The sequence below is a fragment of the Thunnus thynnus genome, chromosome 4 (genome assembly GCF_963924715.1).
Source record: "Thunnus thynnus chromosome 4, fThuThy2.1, whole genome shotgun sequence".
NCBI classification, from domain to species: domain Eukaryota; kingdom Metazoa; phylum Chordata; class Actinopteri; order Scombriformes; family Scombridae; genus Thunnus; species Thunnus thynnus.
Window position 1 is genome coordinate 35,378,363 of NC_089520.1, and position 27,741 is coordinate 35,406,103.

Genomic DNA, 27,741 nt, shown 5'->3' on the forward strand with positions numbered 1-27,741 from the left:
TCTATTGTGCTCACAGCTTGATCAAACTGATCCCAGAGCAGCCGGGGATCGAGTTTCAGCACCGCGGTCAGCTCCGAGCCCTGCCTCTTCCTCCCCAGCCGCCAGGCATCAGAGCACCAACACATCAACGTTTCCTCCTGTTTTCTCTCTTTGCGACCCCTCCCCCTGTATATCTGCTCTTATGATAAATCCCTCCTATGTGCTACTGACTGGCAGAGTTGTAACATCGGAAATCACGCAAGCAACTCGACTCTACAACACTTTCATTTTTCCTGCTGAGATTGACTCGTTTGACGGCAGTTTTTTTTTTCTTGAGAAGCAACAGTCTGAGGCGCTCATCAGTCACATTTTGCGTCTCCACAGCGGCTTCTCCACAGTGGATCTTTTCTTCTGTGGCTGACACTGAAGCTGATCGGCATCTTTTTTTCTACTTTTACAGTTTTACCTTCCCAGCAGGTATAGTCTCCATCCAAGCTCCAGCAGCATGTTGGATCCGTCTTCCAGCGAGGAGGAAGGGGATGAGATACTGGAGGTAGAGCGCAAAGAGGTGGCGGCCCCGAAGATCACCGGAGGAGCCCGGCTGTCACCGGGCCGAGGGGCCGACGGCCACGGTGGCGGAGGGCTCCAGCCCCGGGGCCGCGGTACCGGCGGTGGCCGACCCTCCAGCCCCAGCCCGTCGGTGGGCAGCGACAAGGAGAAAGAAGACCTGGAGAAGATGCAGAGGGAGGAGGAGGAGAGGAAAAAGAGACTCCAGCTGTATGTGTTTGTGATGCGCTGCATCGCCTATCCGTTCAACGCAAAGCAACCTACTGATATGGCCAGGAGGCAGCAGAAGGTAAGGGCAGAGTGGTAAAGGAGAAAAAGCCCAGACGTAACTTCATAGCTGTGATTCAAATGCATCTTTCATTCCTAGAAGGCATCTCATAGATACATGACACCAACTGTTGCTTCCACTGTCGCACCATGTTGCTGCATCCCTGTTGGCCGAATATTCAGTTATGTAAAAAAGAAATAGCTCAATTTAATCTACATTATAGCCTGAAATGAATGTTTTTTCCACATATTTGTGGTGTACAGCTCAAACCTTTAATACTTTATTGGAAAAGGTATCGACTGTGGTGGAGGAAGTGCAGTGAGATGATAGTTTACACATAAAGCATCTCCCAGAGGCATGGCCGTAACTCCTCGAGAGCAAATGTCGACTTGTATCTCTTTTAATTTCAAATATTTTCTCCTTCCACCCAACATCCTGGAATGATAATGACAAATTTAAACTGTGCTAGAAAGGGTTAAATAGGCTTCAGAAACAAAGACGTGTATTCATTCAAACTAAAGACAGACAGGGTTGACAACAAAAGGAGAAGCTAAAGGAAGGATGACGAGAGAGAGATAGGGAGAGAGAGAGAGAGAGAGAGAGAGAGAGAGAGAGAGAGAGAGAGAGAGAGCATGTGTATTCATGTTGTTCCCACCCATTGTAGTAGCGGTTGCATATGTGTGTATTGTCTCTGGGGAATTGCCCTCCTCCTGCTAGTCTCAAGCCCAGCTCTTCTTAGAACAATCTATTGCACAGGTATAGCTCCTCTACACCACTCACCAGTGCAACTGAATGACATCCTCTATCTGGGAGTAATGTGTCTTCTCTGTGCTCTTTATGAAGTGAAGAAGCTTTAACTGTGGCCTCAGACAACTTAATGTATATTAGACCAATGTGTTGGTTTGGTTGCAAAATACTGGAAACCATTCCATTTCAAAGATACGCTCTGTGACTTCTTTATAGCACTGTTTCTCGACTGGGAGTCTGCAGTACTGTATCAGTACTGCAGGCCTTTATGGGCACGTGTTAAGTGTTTATAGCTGTTCTAAACAGCGAGGTAAAAAATCGTCCATCTTAGGAAAGGGCAAGATGTGAAAAGCATCCAAATACTGTATGACGATAATGGTACACATTATTGGACAATCTTTCCTTGCAGGCAGTCACAGAACTCTATTTTCCTGAAATAGAGTGCAAATGCAAGCACAATCCTCAGGTATGAACACACATGTATGATAAGTATGAGTATGAGTATGATAAGCACATTTTTGCACTTTTGGTGACCACAGGCATTGGTGCAAACTGTAAGATGGAAAAAAGGCTGAATATATTATTAGTAGGAGGAATACAGAATCAGCAGGTGGGTGGGATGGGGATGAACATCAGTAAGGATCACAGACTGTATATAAAGATGGATGTAGTAAGGTGTGACGTCTCCTGTTGGTTTTCATTGGAGCCAGTTTAAAGCCCAGAGTTGCTGCTTTCGGTCGCATCTTTTCTGTTTGGAGCCAAGATCTTCTAAATAAGGAGTGCAGGTGTTACCTGTCATGCTCTGGAAACACACCCCGCTACCTCGGACCCAAGCTAGTGCTAGTTCACTGGGAACACTGTTTGGTGCACACATGGGTAATGCTAGATACTTTAGCTAAACTGTGCTAACAGGGCAGTTATCATAATCAAGTAACATTAAACTTTGTGAAATATTGTGACAATAATCTGACTCAGTGCGAGTCCCAGAGCCAGGGAGAGCAGCAGGTGAGCCAACTGTCAGTCATGGCAGTCAATCAATGCCCACATGGCAGACATCAGAGCCACTATAAGTCTTCAAATCTTATTAACAGAGCAATAATTTCCAAAATGACCACCAGCACACTTATTAGAGGGTCTAAATTTAGAGGTTGAGACCGTAATGACAAGTTTGATGTTTAGAACACAGATCATCAATTAGCAATCCAGTCAGAAAATTTAAACGAGGTTACCCCTGCTGTGCCATTAGTACATAAAATCTGCACACAGACCTTCTTTCAGATTGTAGATTTTAGATGAAATACACCATCATTCCTGCTGTTGTGTGATGACTACTGGTATCAACTACATGGAAAAGTTGTCGTGGTCTGCTCAATTAAACAGCATATTGGTACTGATGTTTGATTACACTCAGTGACATGTGGGTATTATTGATCTGACTCTTCCTCATTCATATAAAAAAAAATAATTTTGAAGCACATATCAATCTGCACTAGATGAGAAAATGTGAGCAAACCAAAAGAGGCATACGTAACATAACTGAAAGGATGATTTTGGAGAGATCTGTGTGCTTGTGCCTCAGCCAACTAAAGCCTTGAAAATTGCCCTGCATTTGTGATAAGAGGTGGTCTGAGCAGGTTTTAACACTAAAGCAATTTCATGCCAAAATGAGCACCAAAATTGCACTGTGCTGCCTAATCAGCATAAACACAGCCTTAGCTGTGCCTCTCCTCCCACCTTGGCACAAACATGTTTGTTAGGCGCAGATGCAAAAAAATAGACCAGTGCCTGAAGAAAATTGCATAAAGACTGCATTTGCCCTAACACTGGCTTTGCGCCGGTAAAGTAAAGCTGTAATGTCGCACTCAGCTGTAAATACAAAGAGTGACGGTAGTAGTTGTGTAAAATGAAAAAAGACAGCAGCAAAGAGAAGTTCATCCCACACATCCAGCCAGTCACTGTGGTAGTGGGTGTGTATTGTCAGATCATTTGTTTCAGAACTTTACAGAAATTGTCAAACACAACCCCAATTCCAATGTCAGAAAGGATTGGGGGAGGGGTTTTCAGACACAGTTTGACCATTTGACAAGCTTTTTTGGTTGAAGCACACTGATACCTTTACATTTTTTCTGAACTTGGGGCCCACGGAGCCCTAGTGGTCTGTGTTGGTATTACAGCCATTCAACAACAGCATGAGCCATGAGCTCTGAGCCTACACCTTGTCTACACCAGTCATGTAGTGGAAGCGGGATATCAGCAGCTTCAGTCCTCCAGTATCTACACTCAGTGATCTGTGTTGCCACAGTTCTGCTGTGCACTCAGAGTTTTGACAGAGCCCAATACAAAGTCACAGTACTCACATGCAAGTTAGAGGTAAAGAGGCTTTGGGTTGCAGCTATATGCATAAAGCCTGAACTATTATGCTGGTCTGCAGCTACCTCTCCAAAGGGTCCAGTTCTTAGAAGAGGTTGAGAACCACTGTGTTACAGCCAAACAAGAATTTCTGGGTCTGAAAAATTAGGCCAATGCGGTTGTAACTGAAACCTGCATTCTCTCTAATGGCCAGCAGGGGGCAACTCAACTAGTTGCAAAAAGAAGTCCAATTGTATGGAAGTCTATGAGAAAATTACCCTATTTCTCACTTGATACATTACCTCAGAAAACATTTTCCTGATGTGTTCATGGTCTCAATCATTAGTTTTAAGTTATCTTCAATACAGCATGATGTTCTTTTAAATTATGGTCCTATTTAGAGTAAAATAGATGATAAAGCAGGGTGTATTTAAGGGTGTGGTTACCTTTTGATTGACAAGTCACTACCATGGTGACAACACTGGTTATGTATGTTATATAAGGTAACCCCAGATTAGTGTAGCTGTTGCTATTTTAGTGTGTTTTCAGTTCATGAAAGTTAATTGTAACATTTTGGTCACCTAAAAAAGTCTTGTTCAGCATTTGGTTGTACTTTTTGTTTTAAGCCTATTTTTTCGCTAGCCAAAATTACCATCAGCAATATGACAGTTAATTATAGACTGTAAATGCACCATGCTAACCAAGCTAGCAGCTAATGCTAGCGTTAGGGTCAGCTCAACCCTCTTGTCCAAATATGGTCACTTCTGGCTCCAAAAAACCAGGATGGTGATGGTCAAAATGCTGAACTCAAGGCTTCAAATTTGGAGTTCACAAATCAATGGGTGATGTCATGGTGGCTTCGTCCATTATTTTTTTCTACAGACTATGGTTATAGCACCCAAACAAAAATCAGACACGCCACAATACACTGCTTTCAGCAGTAACTTGATTTATAAGATGTTTCCTTAGACACTGGCAGATTGTTCTTGAGGAAGTTGATGATTTGGTCATGAAACATGTTTCTTGAAAAATGTAAGAGTGCAGATGACAGAGACCCAAGACACGAAAGCATACTGTGACAGCCACTTACTGAAATAAGAGAAAAATCGATGTTTGTATCTGTGCGTCATTCTGACAATAATAATTGCATCTACAATTTGAGTTAAGCCAAGCAACTTTGCATTGATTCCACTGATATAAACTGTCAGGTTGAATCAATAATGAAGTTAGTTTCCACAGCTCAACTGTAAATGTATTTGTAAAACTTAAGCTCAGGTGAAAAGTAAGAGAAAGCAGTCTAGTGTTGTCTCCCAGTAAAGAACCTGTCATCTGGTTGCAACATCAGGTATCATAACAAATCTCTTAAAGTAGCAGCTATAAATTCACCACTGGTAACATTAAAGCAGCATCAATCAGTTTTTGACCACTAGAGGGAAGAAAAACATCAAAGTTTTCCTGTGCGCTGGTTTGCTTCCTCGTTGTGTGCATGTGCACATTGCTGTGTGTTCCTGGCCCCGCCTGCTTTGTTCTGCTTGGCCCATGAACTTTCCATCGGAATGATGTCATGCATGTAAACATAGCTTTGCTAGACTCTGGAAGAGTTTTATACATATAAAAATCTGCAGAGAGTAATAATTGGCCTAGTTTGCAGGTGAATGCTGTTTCACAGACGTCTCTTTTAGAATGGTGGTCTATGGGGAACATACTTTTTTGGCCACAGGGGATTTTTTTTTTGTTGCTGTAGCGAAGTTGATGACTGGGACAGCAGGGTTGACTCACCAAGCTATATCCAGCTTTCTCAATACATCCATTGCTTCATCACAGTGTCTTCCTGGAATCTTGACATTACTGTGAGGTTGCCAGGCAACCTGCCAAGACTAGGAAGTCAGTGCACCTAGTGGCTGTCCGCTGAAGAAAGTGTTCCAGCATGTAAGTCCCTGTAAATCCACAAACTGTTTGTAATACAAACTTTGTATTAAACAAAGGAGATACCATGGTAGGTGTATTCTTGAACTTTGGAGAGAGTCAGTCTAGCTTTCCCCCCCTGCTTTAAAGGTGTATGCTCAGCCAAATTAATTGCCCTCTGGCTGCATAAATCTTCACATCTAACTCTTGGCATAAAAGAGAATAAACATATTTATGTCCCAAACCTAACTATTCCATTAATATCAGTAAAAAAAGAGTAAAAGTCTGTTAAAAATATATTGTCATAGCTAACTGCAGGGTATTCCTTGCTTACTAGCAGTAGAGTTTGATGATTGTGATGTAAGTTGTTTGATCACCTTTATGTACAGTATATATGGGATCTGTTCACTGGTTGCTTAACAGTGTGTGTATAATCCAACTAGTGAATATGGCATCCTTATCCACCATGGAATTCAGAATTAATCAAAAGCACTTGTTTGCATAATGATTGATTATTGCCATTAGCATTTACTGAAACTGTGCTTTCTGAAGCATGAAATAATACAATAGAAAGTAAATGGAATACACTTCCTGCACCTGCTGAAGGCAACAGACCACACCACAGAAAGCTCAGCCAGTGGGGGAGGTGCTGGTTATAAATCATATAAACTGAGATGTCAGGCTGACTTGTGATTCTGCCATCAACAGGCAGCAGCCATTAAGACAGATATCTGTGGATCTGTGACTGTAAGGGCGTAGGTTTGGAGGCTGTGCACAGCCTTGACAACTTCCAACAATAAGACAAAGTGTCTTAAGAGTCATCACCTGGCTTCAGGGACATGCCAAAAATGGGAAACATATATGAAATGGCAGCAAATTTTATTTATTATAACAAAAACTATTAAGGCCGTGAAGCATATCAATATTAGATTATTAATAATGATACATCAATGTGTAAGCAGCATTTTACTGCTACAGCTAGTTTGAACTACTTTGTACAGTTAGCTAGTTTAGTCCAGTGGTTCCCAATATAAGGATTGGGCCACTCCAAAGGTCTCAAAAGATAAATCTGAGAGACAATTCATGGAAGAAGAAAGAAGAAAAAAACTGCTATGGCACAAATCTGTTTTCAGTTTTTGGACTTTTTGTCTAATCTTTGAATTGGATCATCTGGACAGTTATTGAAATAAACCCATGTGAGAGGGGAAATGTCTGTCTGGTTGAACTGCTGACAACTGATAGTACCAACTGGCTAAATTACACAGGCTCACAGAAGCTCCAGTACAGACTCAAACTTAAAGATCCCCTTCAGACATGCATAGAGAAATATAATGTATGTCTGATATGGTTTTTAAAATCACATATATGCCTTCTCTCTCATATATAGCTTACAGAATCTAATCTATGATTATGCAAATATATTTCATTTCAGAAGTTGAACTGCTGGACACAAAATGTCTCCTACTTCACTGTAAAGTCCATTCACAGTATTTGTGCACTAGAGGCTTCAAGTTTCAGCATCACACTTGTGTAAGTTGAATATTGGAGCAGGATTAGCTTCCAAACTAGTTGTGATGTCACAAATAGGCCCATCCCTAAAAATCAGATTTTCAAAGAGCAGAGAAAAGATTTCCACTTTCAACAGATGAATGTGAAAACAGCCTTCTAGTGTCAAACTCTGTACATACATCATTCTGTACAATGAAGCCCAAACATCCAACTGTAGGAACAATAAGAAAAACACATATTTGAGTGGAGGGGAACTTTAAAACTTAAAGCTTGACTTAGTGTAAAGTCAACCTTTAAGTCAAGTAATAAGTCAATCCACTGCAGTCAGATGAATGCACATTGACTAACTAACTGATGTGTCGAACACATAGTGGATTCTTGTATCTGCTGTGTTGTGGTAGCACGTATGTGGATGGACATTCATATAAAAATCCAGCTTAGACAGCTGAAGTGGAGCACACGATGTTTCAAATACTCAGCTAAAGATCATCCTCATGTTTACTCCATATTTCACACAAAGGCTACTGGTGAGAGCAGAGATCACCCCTACAGTGCTCACTAAAGGTCTTGTTATTTTCTGTCTGTGTCAACATGTTATTTTGGTGTCATCATGTTACACTGTATCCTTCACTGTCCCCATGAGGTTGTCCTCCACTCTGGAGAATGCATGATGAGAGACACTGCAGTAAGGGGCTTTAACGTCACCATCCCGCATGTATGAAGTGAGGAATGCTACATAAATTGACTGTGCTTACTAGCATATTTATTGATTACGCCCACTTGTAATCTAGTCTTTTAAAAAATATCAATATGCTATGTAATACCTTGGTGACTGAAATTGAAAGCAAATAACATCCACAGTATTTCAACTTTACATATGTCCAGTCAGTGTGGTAGTGAAAAAGCAACAGTCCCTGCTGCAATGTGATCACCACAGAAACAAAACTGATAGTGCATGCGTTACCATCAAGTTTCCATTCAAATGTCTCAAAATTAAAACCCCAAACAACAACAACAAAAAACTCATTAAAAAGCATTTCTGTCAAATGCCGTACCAATTCCTCCAGATCCAGGAATTCAGTTAGAGTTCTACATTCATGAGTCTGAAGGGTTATCAGATGACACAGGCACAGCAGTATACAATACCATGAGACATCTCCATTGGGAGATGTCTCCATCGAGGAAAGCAATGTAAAGTAATGTGCCAGGAATGAGCCATTGCAGGTATTTGATTGGTTATACAGTGAGTTGCTGGATGAGATTGCATTTTTTCTTCTTTTGCATCGATGGCGATCCATGCTGAGCAGTGATTCATTGAAATGAATGAGGGGGTTGCATTGACACTGTTTTTTTAATTTTTTTGTCCAACACCAAGTCTTATTACAATATCTGTGTATGGCAGCAATGTAATGGTTAATGTAATGGCAAAAAACAGTTTAAGTTATGGTTAGGATTAGGCAAGCAACGTTTGATTAAGGTTTGGGAAAGATCGTGGTTACAGTTCTTAAAAGGGCAAACATAATCGTAGGTCTGTGAAAGGACAAACACATGAAAGACTGACTTACTACATTCCCAACCACCAACTCAGTGTTTCTACCCTTACTTTCAGCCTTGCTGAATAAAAGGAACACTACTCTTGCATTGGCACTGAACATTGGCTCTGGATGTAAATTGTGAGGTGCGTAATCATCCTATACGAACATAATTCCTCGGGATAGTGGGCTGACATTAGCAGGTGTTCAGACTGAAAATAGTGCTGCATAAAAAAACACAAGGGGCTGTGTTGGTGGGAGTGTGTTGATACAAGTGAGAAGATGAAATACGATCCAGGAAGTCCAGTTTAAGTAATACATCCATGAGTTTGCAGGCTGCACAGCAGTTTATAATACTGAGGAAGGTTTTTACAGCTCAGGTGCTGGAGACAAGGGATGTCAACGCAGGATCTCACTGAAATAAATGAAGAGGCTGTGTTTTTTGTGTGCTAATATCAGTCTTTGAACATTCTAACTCTTCTGTTTTTCTGGAACATCGTGGCATTGTATTGCTTCTTCACAACTAATATGACATACATGTTCACAAATTAATTTGTTTGCTCTGTCCACCATGTGCTATTTCTTTTTACTGCATTCCACACAATTTATTTCCTGTATTGTTTGATATTTCCTGTGGAGAGGAAGCGTGCTGCATCTAAACGACCGGGAATAAAACAATAATTTATTCATTTATTCATTCAAAAAATCAGTTTTCATCTGTACTTTTTGCATCCCCACTTTATTTAAACACAAACACATCCATTGTGTGATCTAAACACAACATCCCATTCCCATTCAACTTAATTAAATTAATCATTTTGCAGCCATGCTGAACTCGCTCAGCTGAGAAGCTTTAGCAAAGCTGGCTTTTAGGTGCAAATATTTTCATCAGTTCATTCATCACTAAAAAAAAAGGAAACTGGTCCTGATTTTGGATTGGAAGAAAGGTGGGAATCACAGAAACATTTTGGTCATCAGTTTCAAGTGTTCTCTGCACTCGCAGAGAACACTTGAAAGACTCATGAATGCAAGACATTAAAAAACACGCCAGCATCACAGTTCAGACACAAAGTCAGAATCAGTCTGTGTGTTACGAGAGGATCTGTAGAGGTAGACAGAGAATGAAAGTCTAATTTGATATTCTGTGTTTAGATCTCACTCTGGAGCTCATACGCCTTCTCAAACACATTTGCCAGTCAGCTGGGAAGTGGGTGGTACTGCACCGGGCATGAGATGCTGTGGGCTGAAAAGAGAGGCTGTTCGTTGTTTCTTTAATGATCAAAACCTGTCTTATAAAGTCTTTTCAAATTGCAGTTTTAGCTCTTTAAATGTTTGTTGCAGGTAAAACTGCTTTTGAGGCAGAAATAATCTTAATGCCAAGTTAAATTTGGCAGCAGTATCTTTTTATACAAGGCTGTTTCTCATACCTTTATGGGTCTCCAGTAATGCCATATGCTTCCAAACCATAGTATTATGTCTAAACAAAATAATGCAAGCAAGGACAGTGTTTCCATGATGTCTTAAAAGACATCAATTTCCAGGATATATCCAGAACATTTTTCAATTACCTAGAGACTGATATTTTTGTGTACGTGTTACTTAAGTGTAACAGTTTATCTATGTGAAAAAGTGGCTAAGGATAGCATGAACTTAAACTTCAAGTGTGTGACATCAGGCACAGTGCACAGCTATCTTCACTGGAAAAACAATGTATAAAGTCTTGCACTTTAATGAGAAGACTGTTTTCACCAAAACAAACTGCTCTTTCTCCACAAGGTCCAGTGTCAAACATCTTTGAACAAATCTTTACATTTGGCCAAAGTCCTACATCAGGACTTTCATACTAGGTGTTACAACTCCAGAAGTCAGCCATTGTTAATGTTTATTACACGGCTTTGTTGAGTTCCCGATTATGATTGGTCAATTATGCCGTTCAATGGTCTGTTATTTCTGAATAGCAGATCGCTGCTATGAATGACAGACCATTGCCAAGGACACATGTCTGTTCATAGACTCTGGAAGACCACGTCCAATCATATCAATCTCCAGAAAGAACTCTGGTAAGATTACCAACTACAGCTCATTCGCCACACCCTGTGGCAAAAAAACGTTAGAGATAATGTCTGTGACTGGGCACAGATGTGACGGCAGCTACTCCGCTTCGCGTCAGGGTCCTGCATCACCCTATTGGGGTTCATTTCACAATAATGACCCACTCGCTGTACATTATCCCTTACTTTGATTGTTGAAAGTTAGAACTCACTGTAGACAAGATGAACTTTTCAGAACCAACCTCAAAGGCTTGAGGCCATCGAAGGCTTTAGAAGCCTGTGGGATGAAGGGCGGCCGAAGGGTGGGATGAATGGGGGTTGAGGGGAGGGAGAAAAAAGGGTGGAGACATGCATGTGAAGACTGAGTGGAAACCATGGGACGACCATGTATGAGAAAATAGATGTTCTGGTGGTCTGGATGGTTCTTTGGAGCTAACGGAAATGAAGTGGGTTGGAAGGAGGAAGATTCATGGCTTGCTGATGGTATGAACTAGTGATGGAGGAAAGAAAGCTGACTGAAGCACTGAATCGATATGAGGAAATTGCACTGAAAATGGTTCATTGTGTCGAAGCATTTGATACAGCTGGTCGACATCGATGAAAATGAGGGCATGCCCTCAATGATACCTCGAGATTTAAATAAAGGTTGAATGAATGAAAAAGAAGCAGACGGAGTTGAGGGAACTATATAGCTGTGGCTGGAAGAAGCGAAGAGAAGGGGGTGCTGTTTAATGGATAATATGGAAGGAGGAGAGTCAGGATAATGTAGGAGGGATGGGTTGAGGGTCTGGAGGGAGGGATGAGGGATGAAGGGATGAAAGGATGAGGGATGATGGGATGAAGCAATAGGGGTTGAGGGATGAAGGGATGAAGGATGAGGGGATGTGTGTGTAGGGGTAGAATGTGTGGCCCATGGATGCAGAGATGAAAGAAACAAGGAAAAAACACGAGACAATTCAGACACAGAGGGAGCAGGCACATGGGGAAATACGACCTGGCCCTCAGTGAGGGCTGAGGTAGTCTGCTGCTCTGCTATAGTGGGCAGTGTGATGACGTCATTGGTGTGCCGTGGCACACCAATACAGGAAGTGAGTGCCCTACCTAGTGCAGGTGGCACTGGGTAGGGAACCCAAAAGTGAGTGGCCAGCTGAAGCGGTGGTGGAAATGGAGGCTGTGTGCTCCTTAAGAAACTCTGCCCCCCAAATTCATGGATACACATTGCCAAGGCAACGGCCAAAGAGACATATGGTGGAATCCAGAGTGATGCACCAGCTGTAGAGTCAACTCTGTTCCTCTCAAACATCATCACAAGCAGCAAAAAGATTTTGTCTCATGTGAGCACAACAGTCCATCCACACTCTCCGCCTACCTGCAGCCTCCCCACTTCTCACTGGACCTGTGTTCAGCATCTCTGTCCACAGAAGCAGCCGTCTGTCAGCTGCAGCTCCTGTAGAGCTGAGAGGACAGCGGCCGGACAAACTGCCGTCACCAGGCTGACTGACAGCAGAAATTTACATGTTGGCTCCACGGGAAGAAATCAACAGTGTTTGTATTTATTGATTCATTGATACAGTTAATTCAAAACACATATACAGTGGGATATTTGTGTGATTTAAACAGCTACTTGCACAGATTATGCTTCACTAAACATGGCAGAGACAGACTTGGAGCGTAAAAAGTCTCATGGGGGGGGGGGTCCTCTGTGAGACTGTCTTGGATTCAGTGTGGATTGATACATTTAATAAAATGGAAGCGTATCTGTTCTGTGAGAAAACACCTTCTGGGCTGGAGACGGGAGACTGTCATGTCCTCATACAGATAACTGCTCTGACGACTGTGCACGAGCGCTAACGCCCCCTTCTGATTGGCTGTGGCTCGCTCTGAGCAACTGTATTTACATGACCATTTAAAGAGCCAGAGCTGTGTATGGACACCGGATTTTTTTCAGTGCACACACAGAACAGACAGCTAGTGGACCGTGAGGAGATATTGTTGAATTTGACAAAAAATGTATTGGATTAGAATCTCTGACTCTACCTTTAAGTCTTAGGGCTTGGGGGATATTTTTTTGAGCCAAGGGGATGACGTCAGAGTCAGGTAGAATGTATGTGTAATGTGGTGAAGATGACCAGCAGCCCATTTGTTGGAGGGAAAAGGATGAGATTCCCTGAATGGTTGCGGAAGTAGCAATGCCTATCCTGATGGAGTGGCCTGAGTATTGCAAAAGGCTTAGACAGACCACACTTGCCTTAAGCACTTAAAGGAAAATTTTTAAAAGTTTTTTTATGTGGATCAATCAGTCAATCAGCGTTGATGGTAAATACAGTATATTGAAGCAATAAATTACTCCATGCGTGCTATATTGATCGAGAAAGCTGAGTTTTTCTTTTGAAACTGCACCCCAGAGACACAGAGAACATAAAAAAATAGTTGTTGTTTTTTACACTATATCTCCATAGTTGAAAATTGGCAAAGTGGTTCTGCCTCAATTATGAATAAACCAAGAGTTAGACATGGGATAACCATAAGGCAATAAAAGAGGAGAAGATGGGTCTGAATTTTCATAGCTTTAAAATGTTAACGTGGAAACATAATGACAGAAAGCGGAATCAGTATGAGCAATAATAATGGGCTCTGTTGTAGTAGGCGGTGTGGTCATTGGTGTGCTGCATTGAGGTGGCGTAGGGCAGTGAACCTGGAAGAGCAGGAGGATTTGAGCTACTGGCCAGAGTGATGAAAGTTGAGTCTTTGTAGAGTTGGAAAACTTTGGCTTTATCATCATTTCAGAGGAACGGGATGTCCGTCTACCTGAGAATGCTGGAGGTTAGCAAGCGTCTGGTTGAAGATGTTAATTGCGGGAGGTAGAGCCGCCTCTGATTTGGCTATTGCGTGGAGGCGTGTGAAGTATCTCGATCCAAGCTGATCAGAAGTCTGGCGTTTGGAGGAGTAGCTCTCCTCCGAGCAGCAGCGATAAAAATGGCCTCTGTGGGGATGTGGTGGTGAAGGAGGAATGTCGTTGGTGCTGCTGGATCGAGAGTCATGGACAGTATTTCACTGAGGAATGTGGATCACGGAGCACAGGCGAGAGGTAAGCGTTTGCAATGCAAGTCTGTCATGGGTCATGTAAAAGCTGAGATGAAAGGGAAAGGAACAGATAAAGTGTGCCTTTGTGTGGAAATAGGATGAGTACAAGACATGGTCTTTGTTCCCTAACTTATTTATAAAACTTCATAAGTTGAAAATGTTTTTACTAATCTGATAGATGGAATCATTAAAACCAATATATAAGAGGACTATGTAAACCAACATGATGACAGAAAAACCCATCAGGAAAGCAAGATTCCATAAAAGCTCATCAAACGGGCTGTTGTAATGTCAGCTACAGGTAGGTACTGCTCTTTTTCCATTATAAGTCTGCTGAATGAGCTATTAGCAGTTCCTGTTTGCAGTGTAGCCATGGATGTACAGATAACTATCAATGGATTACTGTGGTACTGAAAAAATGTGATGATTCTCAAGCAAGTTCTGAAGGTTCTTTTGTCTCTGATTTCTAAGTGGATTTATGGAGGTTTATTGGCGATGGACATCGGAGATAATGATATCCTTAGGAGGTGTTAGTTACACTGAATTATATCAATATGTGTTTCATGTCTGTGTGTTCAGATTTGACTCAGTTATGATTCAGAGAAGGAGGGCGATTTTTTACGCTTCTTCACCTCACGCAATGTCTTTGCCTCACATTCAACTCCCTTTTGGCTTTCTCAAATGTCCATGGTCTATTATAGACCAGATCCTGTTATTCATTTGCATACTGTAATGCATTTAAAAGTTGATCTGAAGCTTATATGAGACTTCAGCAGTCTGAGTTAGTCATATCTAGTGGATATCTGCCACACTGACAGTCTTTTTAGCATCAAATTCCCTCTTTGTGTTTCCTCAGACAGTGTTTCCCTGTTGAGCTGTGGTGGAAGTATAGTAACAAAAAGAGGTACTTTGGGACTAAAAAGACTGTAACGTTGAAAGATATCTACTTGATTTGACTCATTTGGATGGCTGAAGTTTCTGATAACCCGGATTTCATCACTAGATTTCACTACCTGTGTATGCCCCGGAAACACCCATTTTCACAATCTACTGATCGATTTGAAGCTGATCATTCACCCACAACCCAGCAGCAAACCCAGACTGGACTCTCAGACTGACTGGAGAAAACCTGACTAAGCATCTTAAATGCCAGGAGAGAGACCTAGCTGGCAGCCCTAACAAAATACTAAAAAATAAAAAAGGAAAACACATAAAATCCAAGCTTCATATTAGCTTCAAATAAACTTTTAAATGCCTTTTTGCACAGAAGGAAGACTGTGGATTTGGCCCCCATCACTTACATTGTAAGTTTATTATTAAGGGTTCTTCTAATGGCCAGTAAGAACAGGAGACACAATTAAAGCAAGTAAAATCCAGTGTTCATTTGGGCACCTGAGTATTAGGGGTGGAACCAAATTCATACATGGTATTTGGAAAAGCACAAATAGTGGATTTTTACGAATGTTTTTTCGTACAAATATTTAAAAAAATTATTTGTTTCCAGGAAGAAAAAAAGAGTCAAATAACAGCACACAGGTCGGTTACATTGCTATCTCAGTCGCTCTCCTCTTTTACGCCGTGTTATGTCTGTTAGCAGCTCTCAAAAGGGGGAGTCACATCCACCTGCTGCATGACGCACATTTCCTTATTTGGACATCACTCCAGGAGTTGGGGGTGTTTCCCAGAGATAAAGCTGAGCTACTGACACATGCGAAGTGCTCCCAAGGGACTCTCCATAACCTTACACAAAGGTAGGTTAAAAAAAAGGCAATAAGGCCTACACCTTTCTGCTGTCTCTGGGGACATCCTTTGCAAGATAATTTATCGATGAACACTTTTTTTTTTAACACCTTAATATCCTATCCTAAGTGTTATAAAAACAGAGCAGGATTTTTACCCCTATTTCCACTTTTATTCAAATACAAATACAAATAATTTTGCCGGCTCAACAAATACAGATACAAATACAAATACTGGGCTCTCTGCACATCCTACTGACTATTGTTTTAAAACAGACTTGAAAAACTGTGAAACTTTAACGCTGTTACATTGTTTTCAATCAATTATTTGACTGAGCAAGAAAAAAGACATTATTTGCAGTATAAATGGTACCCCATATTCTCCATAGAATATATGTTGCATCTCTATGGGCAGACATTCCCAAAAATTTGAATATCTGGAATCTCATAAAAATTGACAGATATCAGTTAGTTTGCAACAAAACTGTTAGTTTGGCACCTAACAGATAATAAGAGTTGACATGTAAATACTCAGATGTCATGAAAGTAAATGATTATTATTTTAAATGTATAACATCTCTGCAATTGATGTTACTGATTATCTTGCAGCAGGCTACTTGCTTATATCTGCCATTCTGACAGAGACATATCATCCCTGTCAATCATGTCTGCTATCTGCACCGGCTACCGATCAATCATTTCTAATCCTGTTTCTTATCAAGATCCATTTTCAACAGTTGTGAGAGCTTTGCCAAAATCTCTGTATCTATATCTGTATCTGCAGAGAGCTAAACAACTTTAAATTGCTGTCTGAAGGATGGATAGCCGTGCTGATATAAGACAAGTTTCATGAAATGGTCAATACTGATATTCAGCATTCATTCTTCTGTTTTATGATCCAAAGTGAACTGATCACAGAGCCAACATCCCTGTCAGAAGCAAATCAGGTTATCCGATTGTGATTAATATCTACAGCACAGATTTATACTTGATGGGTTCCTCTTGTTCACATCATACATCTGTCATTTACTGAATTTATGCTATACATTAACATTGATAGTCATAGACTGAAGCAGAACTAAACTTGAGGATATGGATGGAGGATGGGGAAGAGAGATGCTACAGTATGTACACAGGGATGTGCAGAGTTGTATTTGTATCTCTATTTGTTGAGGCAGCAAAATTATTTGTATTTGTATTTGTATTTGAATAAAAGTGGAAAGAGGCTTAAAAATCCTGTTTTTGTTTTTATTATGCTTTTAATTTTAGTGTTACAATAAGTGCTTATGAATAAACTACCTTACGAAGGAGGTCCCCACACTGGGTCTCGAACTGGAATCTCCCAGATCACAGACTACCTATTTATACACCCATAACACAGAGACAGCACAGCGTGTAACGTGTCAGGAAGAACTTAAAAGGAGATTATTGCTTTGCACTTTTCACTTATTGCTTATTTTTTACAACCTAACTTTGTGGATAGGAGAAGGGGAACAACAGGTTATGGAGAGTCCCTCGGGAGCACTTTGCGTGTGTCAATAGCTCAGCTTTATCTCTGGGGAACACCCCCAACTCTGGGAGTGATGTCCAAATTAGGAAATGTGCATCATGTAGCAGGTTGATGTGACTCCCCTAGTTGAGACCTGCTGGTAGACATAACAGCGGAGAAGAGGAGAGAGACTGAGATAGCGATGTAACCAACCTGCGGGCTGGTGTTTGACATGGGTTTTTTTTCTTCTTGAAAACAAATAATTTCTGAAATTTCTGTGTGAAACAAATATTCGTTTAAAAAAACCCCACTATTTGTGCTTTGCTGAAAAACGTATTTCTATTCAGGCACACCCCTAATGTACACTATGATATTTTCTGTGCTGTCTTAAAATCAGGGAAAATGCATCGGCTGCGTAGGAGATTTAACTTAACTAAAGAACTAAAACCAGTCACTACACATGAAAACTTAGAAATCACTTAAATAACAATAGTCCAGAGGTGGAGATTGAAGAACCAATAAAGCTCTCTTAATTGTGTCCGCTCCATCTGGAAACAGAATTCAGTGTGGCTGTCAACGGTTCAGCTGAGACTTGAGCAACTAAACAAATCTGTCTCATGAAGCTGTGGGTTAACCTGCTAAAGCCCTATCTGCACAGGGCTGGCTTTACCTGTGATCCTCATGTGATTTGTCATAATTACAGAGATCATCTGTGCTCTTGATCCTGTGCAAATCTGCCACTTTCCAATCTGTGAGGTAAAAAAATCCCACAGCAAATTATTCAGTTTTATTGAACACAGAGGTCATCTCTGTGTGAATTTGCATCTCACTGTTACTTTTTTCCGACAAGGCCTCCTTGTTTCAATCATACCCAGATATAATCCTTTGGATTTGGTCACTAAATTTGAGTGAAGCCCACACTTTGTTTATCCTGCTGCATAAAACACAGATGTGACGGGTAAATTACAATGATTACAGCCTAAATCATTTGAGGTCCCCAGCTAGTACTAGTCCATAAAAATAGGGTACAAGTTTGAGTTCAACCCACATTTCTTTATTTGAAAAAACTGTCTGACTTTAAAGCAGGGTAGATCACAATGAACGCAAAATAATTTTGTGCTTCATGAAATAGGTGATTTACAAGTTGTTTGATGTTGTGATTACTTGTGCTCTCAATCACTAATTGAGCAATAAGTCAACACAGTTCATTTAAACCTGCAATAAACATCCAGCAGTTACGGAGCAACATTATCATTCATTTGGAGTTGTGTTTCTGTCCACCCAGTGAATATAAATCTGATATTCACTCTCTTTTAGCTCTGTTTTTGCTCTCTACCAACTCCTGGGGGAAATATCTGTCTCTTTAGCTGCTAAATGCTCCACTGTGTTCACCAGCTAGTTGCTAACTGTTCACTAGTTCACTAGTTGAACTCTGCTCGGAGGCAGATTTACTTGTTTTTATGCCAATCCACTGATTGTGCCTATTCCATTGAGATCAACTGATCTTTGTCTAAAATGTCACTGTTATAAATGCTGGTGTGACTGGGCCCTACATGGTACCTACATGGTACCTCCCTGATAAAGGATCAAAGGTTTTCAAGTGCAGTGTCAAAAAGGAACAATAGTATACTTTGCAGAGTTGCCCATTTGGCTCCAGTGAAGCTGTGTTGATACTCCTACTTGCCATTCTGTCTGAAGAAAACATCTCCTTTAATTAAACATGGGCCCCATGAGGCCTCTAGTTCACTGTGTAATATGTAAACTACTTCCAGCACCACTGATTGTCTTTACAACACCAATTATGTAAGACCTGGTGATGGTGCTGAAGATGAACTTCATATTACAAAGTCATGAATATACATACAGTATGTGCAGCCCACATGAGCTGACAACACATTACAAATGAATAATGCAAGTGCAAAACAGACATTTCCAAATGAGTTTTAAAAAGACCAAGAATTAGCAAAGAAAATTAATTTTCAATAAGTTATATTCAGACTTTCCTGCCTATAAATACAGTCTTGCATTTAGGCTAGACAATTATAACATTGAGTTGGCTGAAAATCAAGACAAACAAAAGTTCTCATTTTTAATTATCTCCAGAATTATTTGGGGTTTAGCACAATACTGAATAAAATGGAACTCTTCCCAAATCACATCAATCACACATCTCACACTATTTTCACATCTAATTTCTTGTTTTTTTTTTAAATCTGCCACCCTCATTAGCCAGAGGAAGAATACCAGTTCTTAATTGGACACCTAAAGATCTGTAGTGAAATGCTTTCTTGTTCTCTTTTGTTTTTTATTTACATTGCTTTTCTCTTCTAATCAGGCCTGGGGGGATTAGATTAGTATGCCCAGGTGAGATACTCGAAGCAGTAACACAATCAGGCCATCTGTCTGCTTGTTTTCTGCACCACAATAGGGGCTCTGATGAATCCACTCCTCTTTCCTCTCCTGCTCTGCTGCTCAACAGCTCTATTTCCTTCTCTTCTCGTTCTGCTTTTGCCATTTTTCCAAATCAGTGCTGCCTTAATCACCAACTAGCCTACAACAAACATGCGAGATGCTTAAAGGGTGTCTCTGGTGGTTCTGGGCAAGGGCAGTGCCCATGTAGCAATGACCCCCTGTAACCTCCCTAAAATGCAGTAAAGTTTTCTCTAAGGAACCATGGAAAGCCAGGACTCTCTCACTATAAAAATACCTATCACTGTCTTTGGAATAAAAGAGTTGATCATTTTCCTTATCAAACAAAAGGCACTTTGCCCATGTTTATTCCATCTTAATAGCGTTTTTTCAAATGAGTGCAACAGCGCCCCTCTGTGTTGTAATGGCTGGTACATATCAGCTAGCGTGTGTGGTCAAACCCAGAGTTACAGCCTTACCAGAGTGTATGGGAGGGATGACTATAGACTAGAGTATATAATATTATATTTATATACAGTCTATGGGGACGACTGGTGAGGTTATCATCCTTTGATTAAAAAACAGTTAGCTAAGTATCAGACAAATCACATATGGTCATTGTCATGTCACCGTGAATGGACAAGTCGCTAAAAAGAAACTCTGAGGTGAACTGTGAAGTCATACTCAGAACAAGATAAAAAGTTTCATTTCAATGGGCAATTGTGAGAGTTAGCTAGTTTTCGGCTGTAGCTAGGTCAATATATTAGCTCCAGTGTTTTGTAAGACTTGTTAGCTAGCAGCGATGTGTTCTGTCTACAAACAAACAACAAAGCCAGCACAGCAACACATGTAGTGAAACATAAATATAACATAAATAATGTATTTCCATGAAAGAAAGGGTCAACTTCAACGTCTCTCTCTCTCACACACACACACACACACACACACACACACACACACCTAAATCTCTCTCTCTTCTCTCCCTCTCTCTCTCTCTCTCTCTCTCTCTCTCTCTCTCTCTCTCTGTGTATGTCTGGCTTTTCATGCTGGTTTCTTTCCTGGTGGGTAAACGTTTCTCTGTGGTAGTCTGTTATTATTTATGTCTTTGACAATAAATTAGCAAAGGGATCATATTATGTACTGTATATGGTAATTAGTCTGGACACTGGAGATGTTTTTTTAAGATGAATTTCTTTAGATGATGTGTCTGATTTGGCTTCTGAACCTCTCCACTGCTAAACTGAGCAGTTTAGTTTAATTTCAGAGTAAATTAACTGGCCCCTCTGAAAGATTAGCCAGCTGCTTCTGCCTATAGGTGACATTGGTGGAGAGACATTTCATTCAGAAGCATTCATGTTGCTTTCTGAAGTGCTGCTTATGTCAGATTTTTCTGGATGACTGATCTGATCTTTGGTAGGATGTAATTTATATCCAATATCAACATAAAATGACTAATATTGGAATAAAAAAAAAAGTATCAAAAATCATTTCCTGGTGTCCACTTTTGTACAGTACATTGACACCTCCCACTTCTTTTAAACACATTTTGGTTGTGTTATGTGCCTTTAAGTTTTGACAAAAGGGTTCTTCTCAGACAGTCTAAAGCCTTTCTAAAGCTTTGTGATTTAGACAGGAATTTGCAGTGATCCAGACATGATGAAACAAAGGCTTGTAAGACAGATTCAGTGACTGTAAATCTGCAGGTCAGATCTTTGTAATGCTCTCAAATTAAAAACAAAACTGGACTAGTGTTGTGCCTGCAGTTGATAAATTTGAAACTGGGATCATAATAATTGCAGATTAAAGGTAGAGTCAGCTACTCTAAACCAATACACTTTTTGTCAAATTCCGCGAATATCTCTTCATGGTCCTCTAGCTGTCCCTTCTGCCAATCAGCAGCAGGGGATGTTGATGCTCGTGTACAGGACAGGGCAAAGTCATCAGAGCAGCTGTCTGTGTGAGGACATGACAGTCTCCCATCTCCAGCACCCATTGACTGGTGGGAGGGCTGACGAACTGGATAGTGAGAGGCTGTGGCCAATTCTCACAGAAAGTGTTTTCTCACAGAACAGATATGCTTTGATGTTATTAAATGTATCAATCCACACTGAATCAGAGACAGTCACACAGAGACCCCCCACATTTCTTTACATTCCAAGTCTGTTTCTGTCATGTTTAATGAAGTGTAATCTGAGCAGGCAGCTGTTTAAATCACACAAATATCCCGCTGTATGCATGTTTTGAACTAATTAACTGTATCAATGAATCAATAAATACAAACACTGTTGATTTCTTCCCGTGAAGCCAACATGTAGTAAATTTCTGCTGTCAGTCAGCCTGGTGAAGGCAGTTTGTCTGGTAGCTGTCCTCTCAGCTCTACAGCGAGCTGCAGCTGACAGACGGCTGCTTCTGTGGACAGAGACGCTGAACACAGGTCCAGTGAGAAGTGAGGAGGCTGCAGAGAGGCGGAGAGTGTGGATGGACTGTTGTGCTCACATGAGATGAAATTTTTTTTTCTGCTTGTGATGATGTTTGAGAGGAACAGAGTTGACTCTACAGCTGACGCATCACTCTGGATTCCACCATATTTCTCTTTTGGTCGTTGCCTTGGTAATATGCATCCATGAGTTTGGGGGGCAGAGTTACTGAAGGAGCATGGGTGGGGTGAATTTGTTTGGGTGTTTACTTCGAATATCAACAACCTTTCTCCAAAATGACTGACTCTCTAAGGGAATCTCCGATTGGACAGTTGCCTGCCTCCAATGTGCCCTCAAGGAGAAAAACATCCCCTGCACAGTCTGCAAAGCCAGGTTTTACTTCGAATATCAACAATCTTTCTCCAGAATGACTGACTCTACCTTTAATTTTCTGTCAGTCGACTAATTGACTTTGTTTCTTCAGCTGAAAGAGCCACTTAACAGCAATTGAAGATCTAGTTTGTGTTTACCTCCAATGGTTTAAACCCTCACCTTACTGCAGTGAGGTGAAGCACACTCCAGGATGTGTCAGTACACTATAACATCACTTTTGGGTGTGGTGCAACAGAACACACTTGTGACCCAACTACACCCATCACTGATGCGAAGTGTGGTCAGAGAGGGCAGTGAAATGCTTTTTTTGAAGGTAGTGTTAAAGAAGAAGGCTGGTGACTTTTTAAAAATGTTTTTCTTATTGTCAACAAATCTCATGTTTAGACTCAAACCAACAATGAACTCATCAAGTACTGTGTGTGTATCCAAAGCCTGATATATCTTATTCCTCTGTGCCATAGACCTTGTTGTCCAAAACTATTGAAAACAAGTAAGTGAGTCACAGCGCTGCTCTGGGTAACATGTTCCTTCATAATGAAAAGTTTGGTCAGGTTAGTTTGTTTAGAAAACCCATTTTCAGCCTCCAGAGAGTAGTTCTGTGTAAGGCAGACACCTCTGCACATTCGTGGGAACGTGGTTCTGTTACATTTGTGATGAATGTGGTTTTAGCTTAGTCAGTCAGTGCAGTCGTCTATGATCTGGGAGACTTGAGTTCAAGATCCGGTGTGGGGATCTCCTTTGTAAGAGAGTTTGTTCAGCTGCCTCAACAAATATAGATACAAATACAAATACTGGGCTCTCTGCACATCCCTACTAGCTTGTTGTGCTACATATAACAATCTTTTGATTTTCACTCTACATTTCTGGAAGAAGTTGTGAGGGGCAGAACTGCAGTATTTGAGACCTACTAATTAGTAACAGTTTTTTGCTCAGTTTTTACAGTTTTTTGTTATTATTTTATGAAAACTTGGGTCTTGCCTTCATCCAGTCACACAGAAAAGGGTGCACACAAGGAGCAAGACATAAAAATTCCCCCCTGAACTACAGCAGTGAATAGACTTTCCCCCCAACACTAACTACTTCTCACAGCTTCCAGTATCAGTGTGCCTGGCAACACAAAACCAGGCAGTTAAAGAAAGGAAAACCTTTTTGAATGATGCCATCAAAGGTTTACAGCACTTGTCTGTGTATATGTGTGTTTGTGTGCGTGTGTATGTGTGTGTGTGTGTGTGTGTTTGTAGCAACAGTTCAGTAGTGTCTGCATAATTCATGAGGACAGCATGTAGGCTGCTAATGATGATGAAAGCCTTGTCAGTTGGCCTGTTGTGTTCATGTACAAACACACACACACACCCACCCACGCACTCACACACATACACAGCACACACATGAACATACACCACATGCTTCAGTGTACGGCGGCCCTTTGACACATCCACTTATAGAAAGCAATGAGTGCGCTGTAATTAGGCTGGAGGTGAGTCATCATGCCAATCTGATCTATTGAGACTCTTAATATGATACTCATCGCCACCGTCTGCAGGGCCACAGGGCAATTACCATAACAAGTCTGCAGCCTTTTAGATAGCTGACCAGAACTTTCTCCACAAGCTTAGCATAAATACAAGCACTGCTGTAAATAATCTGTAATATGAATGCAATATAGGGCTGCAACTAAAGATTATTTTCATTATCAATTAATCTGTCGATTATTTGCTTGATTAATGGATTAGTTGTTTGGTCTGTAAAATGTCAGAATATGGTGAAAAATGTTGATCACTATTTCCCAAAGCTGAAGGTGACGTCCTCAAATGTCTTGTTTTATCCCAACCAACAAAGATATTCAGTTTACTGTCATAGAGGACTAAAGAAACCAGAAAATATTCACATTTGAGAAGTTGGAATCAGAGAATTTGAATTTGAACTCACTCTAAACGATTAATTGATAGAAAATAGTTGATGATTAATTTAATAATTGACAACTAATCGATTAATTGACTAATTGTTGCAGTTGTAATGTAATATAATATGTAATATGTCATCAAATATAGCAACTGTACTCAGGCCAGAACAAATGTAAGTAAATTGTACTCAAACTGTTTGGAGTTGAGAATAAAACCAAATCAGCATTTGCACCGTGCGCTCTGAAATCCATCCATACACTGATATAAAACACAACAGAAGAGGTGCTATTTAGATATAATAAAGACAAAAACAGGTGCTCCTGATGCAGCCAGAAGTCAGGGGAATGCAGATGACATAGAGTTGCAGTTCTATCAGGAGCTGTAAAGACTGATCCCTAATAAAAGCTGCAGGAAAAACATTGAGGGGGCGTGGAATTAAATGTACTATAATAGCTCACATGGTAAATTCACCATAAAGTACATTTCCACCGCACCAATCAATATCAATACAACAGAGTCATATCATGCTCACCAGTCTGCTGCTCTGAGTCTCTCCTTTTAAACTAAAGTACTGGTTTCATTCACTAATGCACTTTATTTCTACTTTACCAGGTTTTCACTCACTAAGATTCTGTCAGTGAAATCAGACACTTCCTGCAGAAGCTTCACATTAAAAGCTTTACGGGAAAGGGAGGGATTAAGTCAAATGTGAAAGATCTGCGCAGGAAGTCTTGACTTTCATTGACGGCACACTGATCAGAGAAATTGCAAAGTAAAACTGACTGGAATTAAGAAGTGAATGAAAAGGGAAAGAGAAACTCACCAGTAGAGTGGTGAGTATAACATCATACTCTGTTGTTGTAAGGACTTTTAGTAAATAAACTATATATAGAAATATAGATACAGGACAGGACAGGTTGAAGAAGTGTTGGGTTTACAATAACATGAAAGAGAATCACCAGCTGTAATAGTCTGCAGATGTAAAAGAGTGCTAAGCTAATTCTGGTACAATACATCAAATACATGAAAAAAGTGCATGGAAATTATATGTTGCATTTGTATTTAACTATGTAGACGTGTTAGTAAAGGCTTTTTAATTTTTATATTTGCAATGATATGGCAAGCCACTGAACCCACCAGGTGTGTGCGTTAACATGTATGTGCGTTAATGTACATACCATTACCCAGTGTTAACGTGTATACAGCTGGGAGCAACCGCTCTCTAGTCTACTTGTATTTTTGAAATGAGCTCGGGGAAAAAGCTGATCTCATACCCCTCAGGGTACCCTGATCTTCCTCTTGCTTTTATGTTGTGATGGACTAAACTTTTTAGTTTTGTTAAATTCCTTTTTTAAAACAAAGAGTGAAAAGATTTTCCAAAAATGCTTTTTAATTACTGTATTTGGATATTGTGATACGTCAGATAAACCCTTATGGCAAATGCTTATGTTCCTCTTAAAAGCTTTTTCCATACTCATCGGCTGGGCTGGAGTATGAAGAGGAGACATGTTTAAATTTCATAGTAGAATGATCTGCATTTTCTTGACAGAGTACACCAGTGAGTTAGTATAGCACTTTCACAAAGTTTAGGAAATTTTTAGAGACAAGATATCCAAAAACACTGGATCCTACACTTTGATAATGCAACTCAATCATTAGATCATCTATGCCTGATAAATGTGTAACCTCCTCAGAACTTCTGTAATAAATTTGTTTGGAAGCACAAGCAGAGATAACTCAGATGATGTCACTATGGCATCACAAGGGAGTCTTTTTTTCCTCCAGAGCCACAGGAGATATTATACAACTGTCTTCCTCATAACTAATAAACTGCCATATGTTTCTTAAACATTTTTCAAAGCATGAGGAACTCCTCAGACATCTGATACCACATGTGCTACGACAGCAAGGACACACTGCTCCTGTAGAAACACATCTCCTGTTAAAACTGCTTTGGTTTAGAGCTGCAACGATTAGTAGAGAAAATGATTGACAGATTAATTGATAATGAAAATAATCGTTAGCTGCAGCTCTGCTTTGGATGAACTGAACCATAGACCATGACCCAGCACGGTCTGGAGTCTAGAAAGCAGACACCTAACTGACACACAGACAGATTTCCGAGCTGTCTGTGCTTCTATTTACTGACAGCTTCTTGGACTAATCCCTGCTCTGTCAGTACTAGATTAGTGAAATCTATCTAAATTGAAAGCTTTACACACTGTCGATGACATTAGCATTAGTGAGATAATAATCATAAAAGGTTCATGTAAAGCCACTGAATGGAGGAAGTACAGTATTTTTTGGCACTGTGCGCCTGTTGGCCAGTGAGGAAACATTGACACAGTTTAACTATAGACAGAGACTTGCTAGTAGCTGATCCTGTGCCAGTAAATAGTGGTTGGTGTGTTTTGAAGCTGACTGAATACACAGGAACTATACACTCTCAATCTCAGCCTCATCTCAGCGCAGTGAGAACAGACAAGTCTTGCATATGGATATTTTCTGTCACATGAAAGGCTGAAAAAAAGAAATTGGAAACTTGCTTGCAGACGAGTGTTAACAGTTGTGTGTGTGTGTGTGTGTGTGTGTGTGTGTGTGTGTGTGTGTGTGTGTGTGTGTGTGTAGTCACGTGAGTGTGTGTTGTAAGCATTTGCCACTGCCCTGCATTTGTGTGTGAGTGTGTGAATAGGAGCTCTCGCCCTGATGAGCACTTTCTCCATCCTTTGTCGGTCTGCTGTGCAGTGTGTAATCTGGGATTAGCCGTCCATTTGATGTTATGTCATCACCAGGGAGCTCAGGCATGCTCTCTGCTAAGGGAGGGAGAAAGGGTTAATCTCAGTTCTAACATCTGTGAGAACACAAGTGTGTGTACTCATGTTTATTGTAGTTTTAACGTGTAGGTCCAATGTACAAATCTAAAATTCAATTTTTTTTTATCCTTATGTTGTCTGGATTTGTGTGAGCAGGAATTAGAAGGAATGTTCAGAAATTCTGAGGCTCCAATACAACATCAAACACCAAATTCACTTTAATTATCCTTTGAATCAGTAACTAGTAGCCATCATTGTAGCTGCAACTCACAGTTACTTTCATTATTGATTAATCTTCAGATTATTTACTTGTTTATTTGATTAATCATTCTGTCTATAAATGCTATTCAACCAGTGAATATTTGGCATTTTGCTTTAAATAGTAAACAGAATCATTTTCTGCCAATCAACTAATTGATTAATCGTTGCAGCTCTAATTATATAAGTACTAAAATAAACATAAATCCATGAAAGCACTCTAAATCTGCACAATTCTCAACTTCAAATTTGATCACTTTTAAAACCTTCTTAATAGCTATACAAAGAAAAAAATAATACCATTTCCACAGCAAAAAAGTTAAAACTA

At 40.3% G+C, this 27,741-nt stretch overlaps 1 protein-coding gene across 2 annotated transcripts in view; it reads left to right on the forward strand.

The window, feature by feature from the left end:
* The window catches only part of cadpsa (Ca2+-dependent activator protein for secretion a), a 198,649-nt gene continuing 170,908 nt past the window's right edge, over positions 1 to 27,741 (forward strand). The window contains exon 1 of one of the 2 annotated variants that reach the window (XM_067588510.1): positions 1 to 835. In XM_067588510.1, coding sequence (XP_067444611.1) covers positions 485 to 835 — 351 coding nt within the window. In that variant the 5' untranslated portion in view covers positions 1 to 484. The remainder of the gene's footprint in view (positions 836 to 27,741) is intronic. The other variant, XM_067588509.1, reaches the window with a different exon arrangement.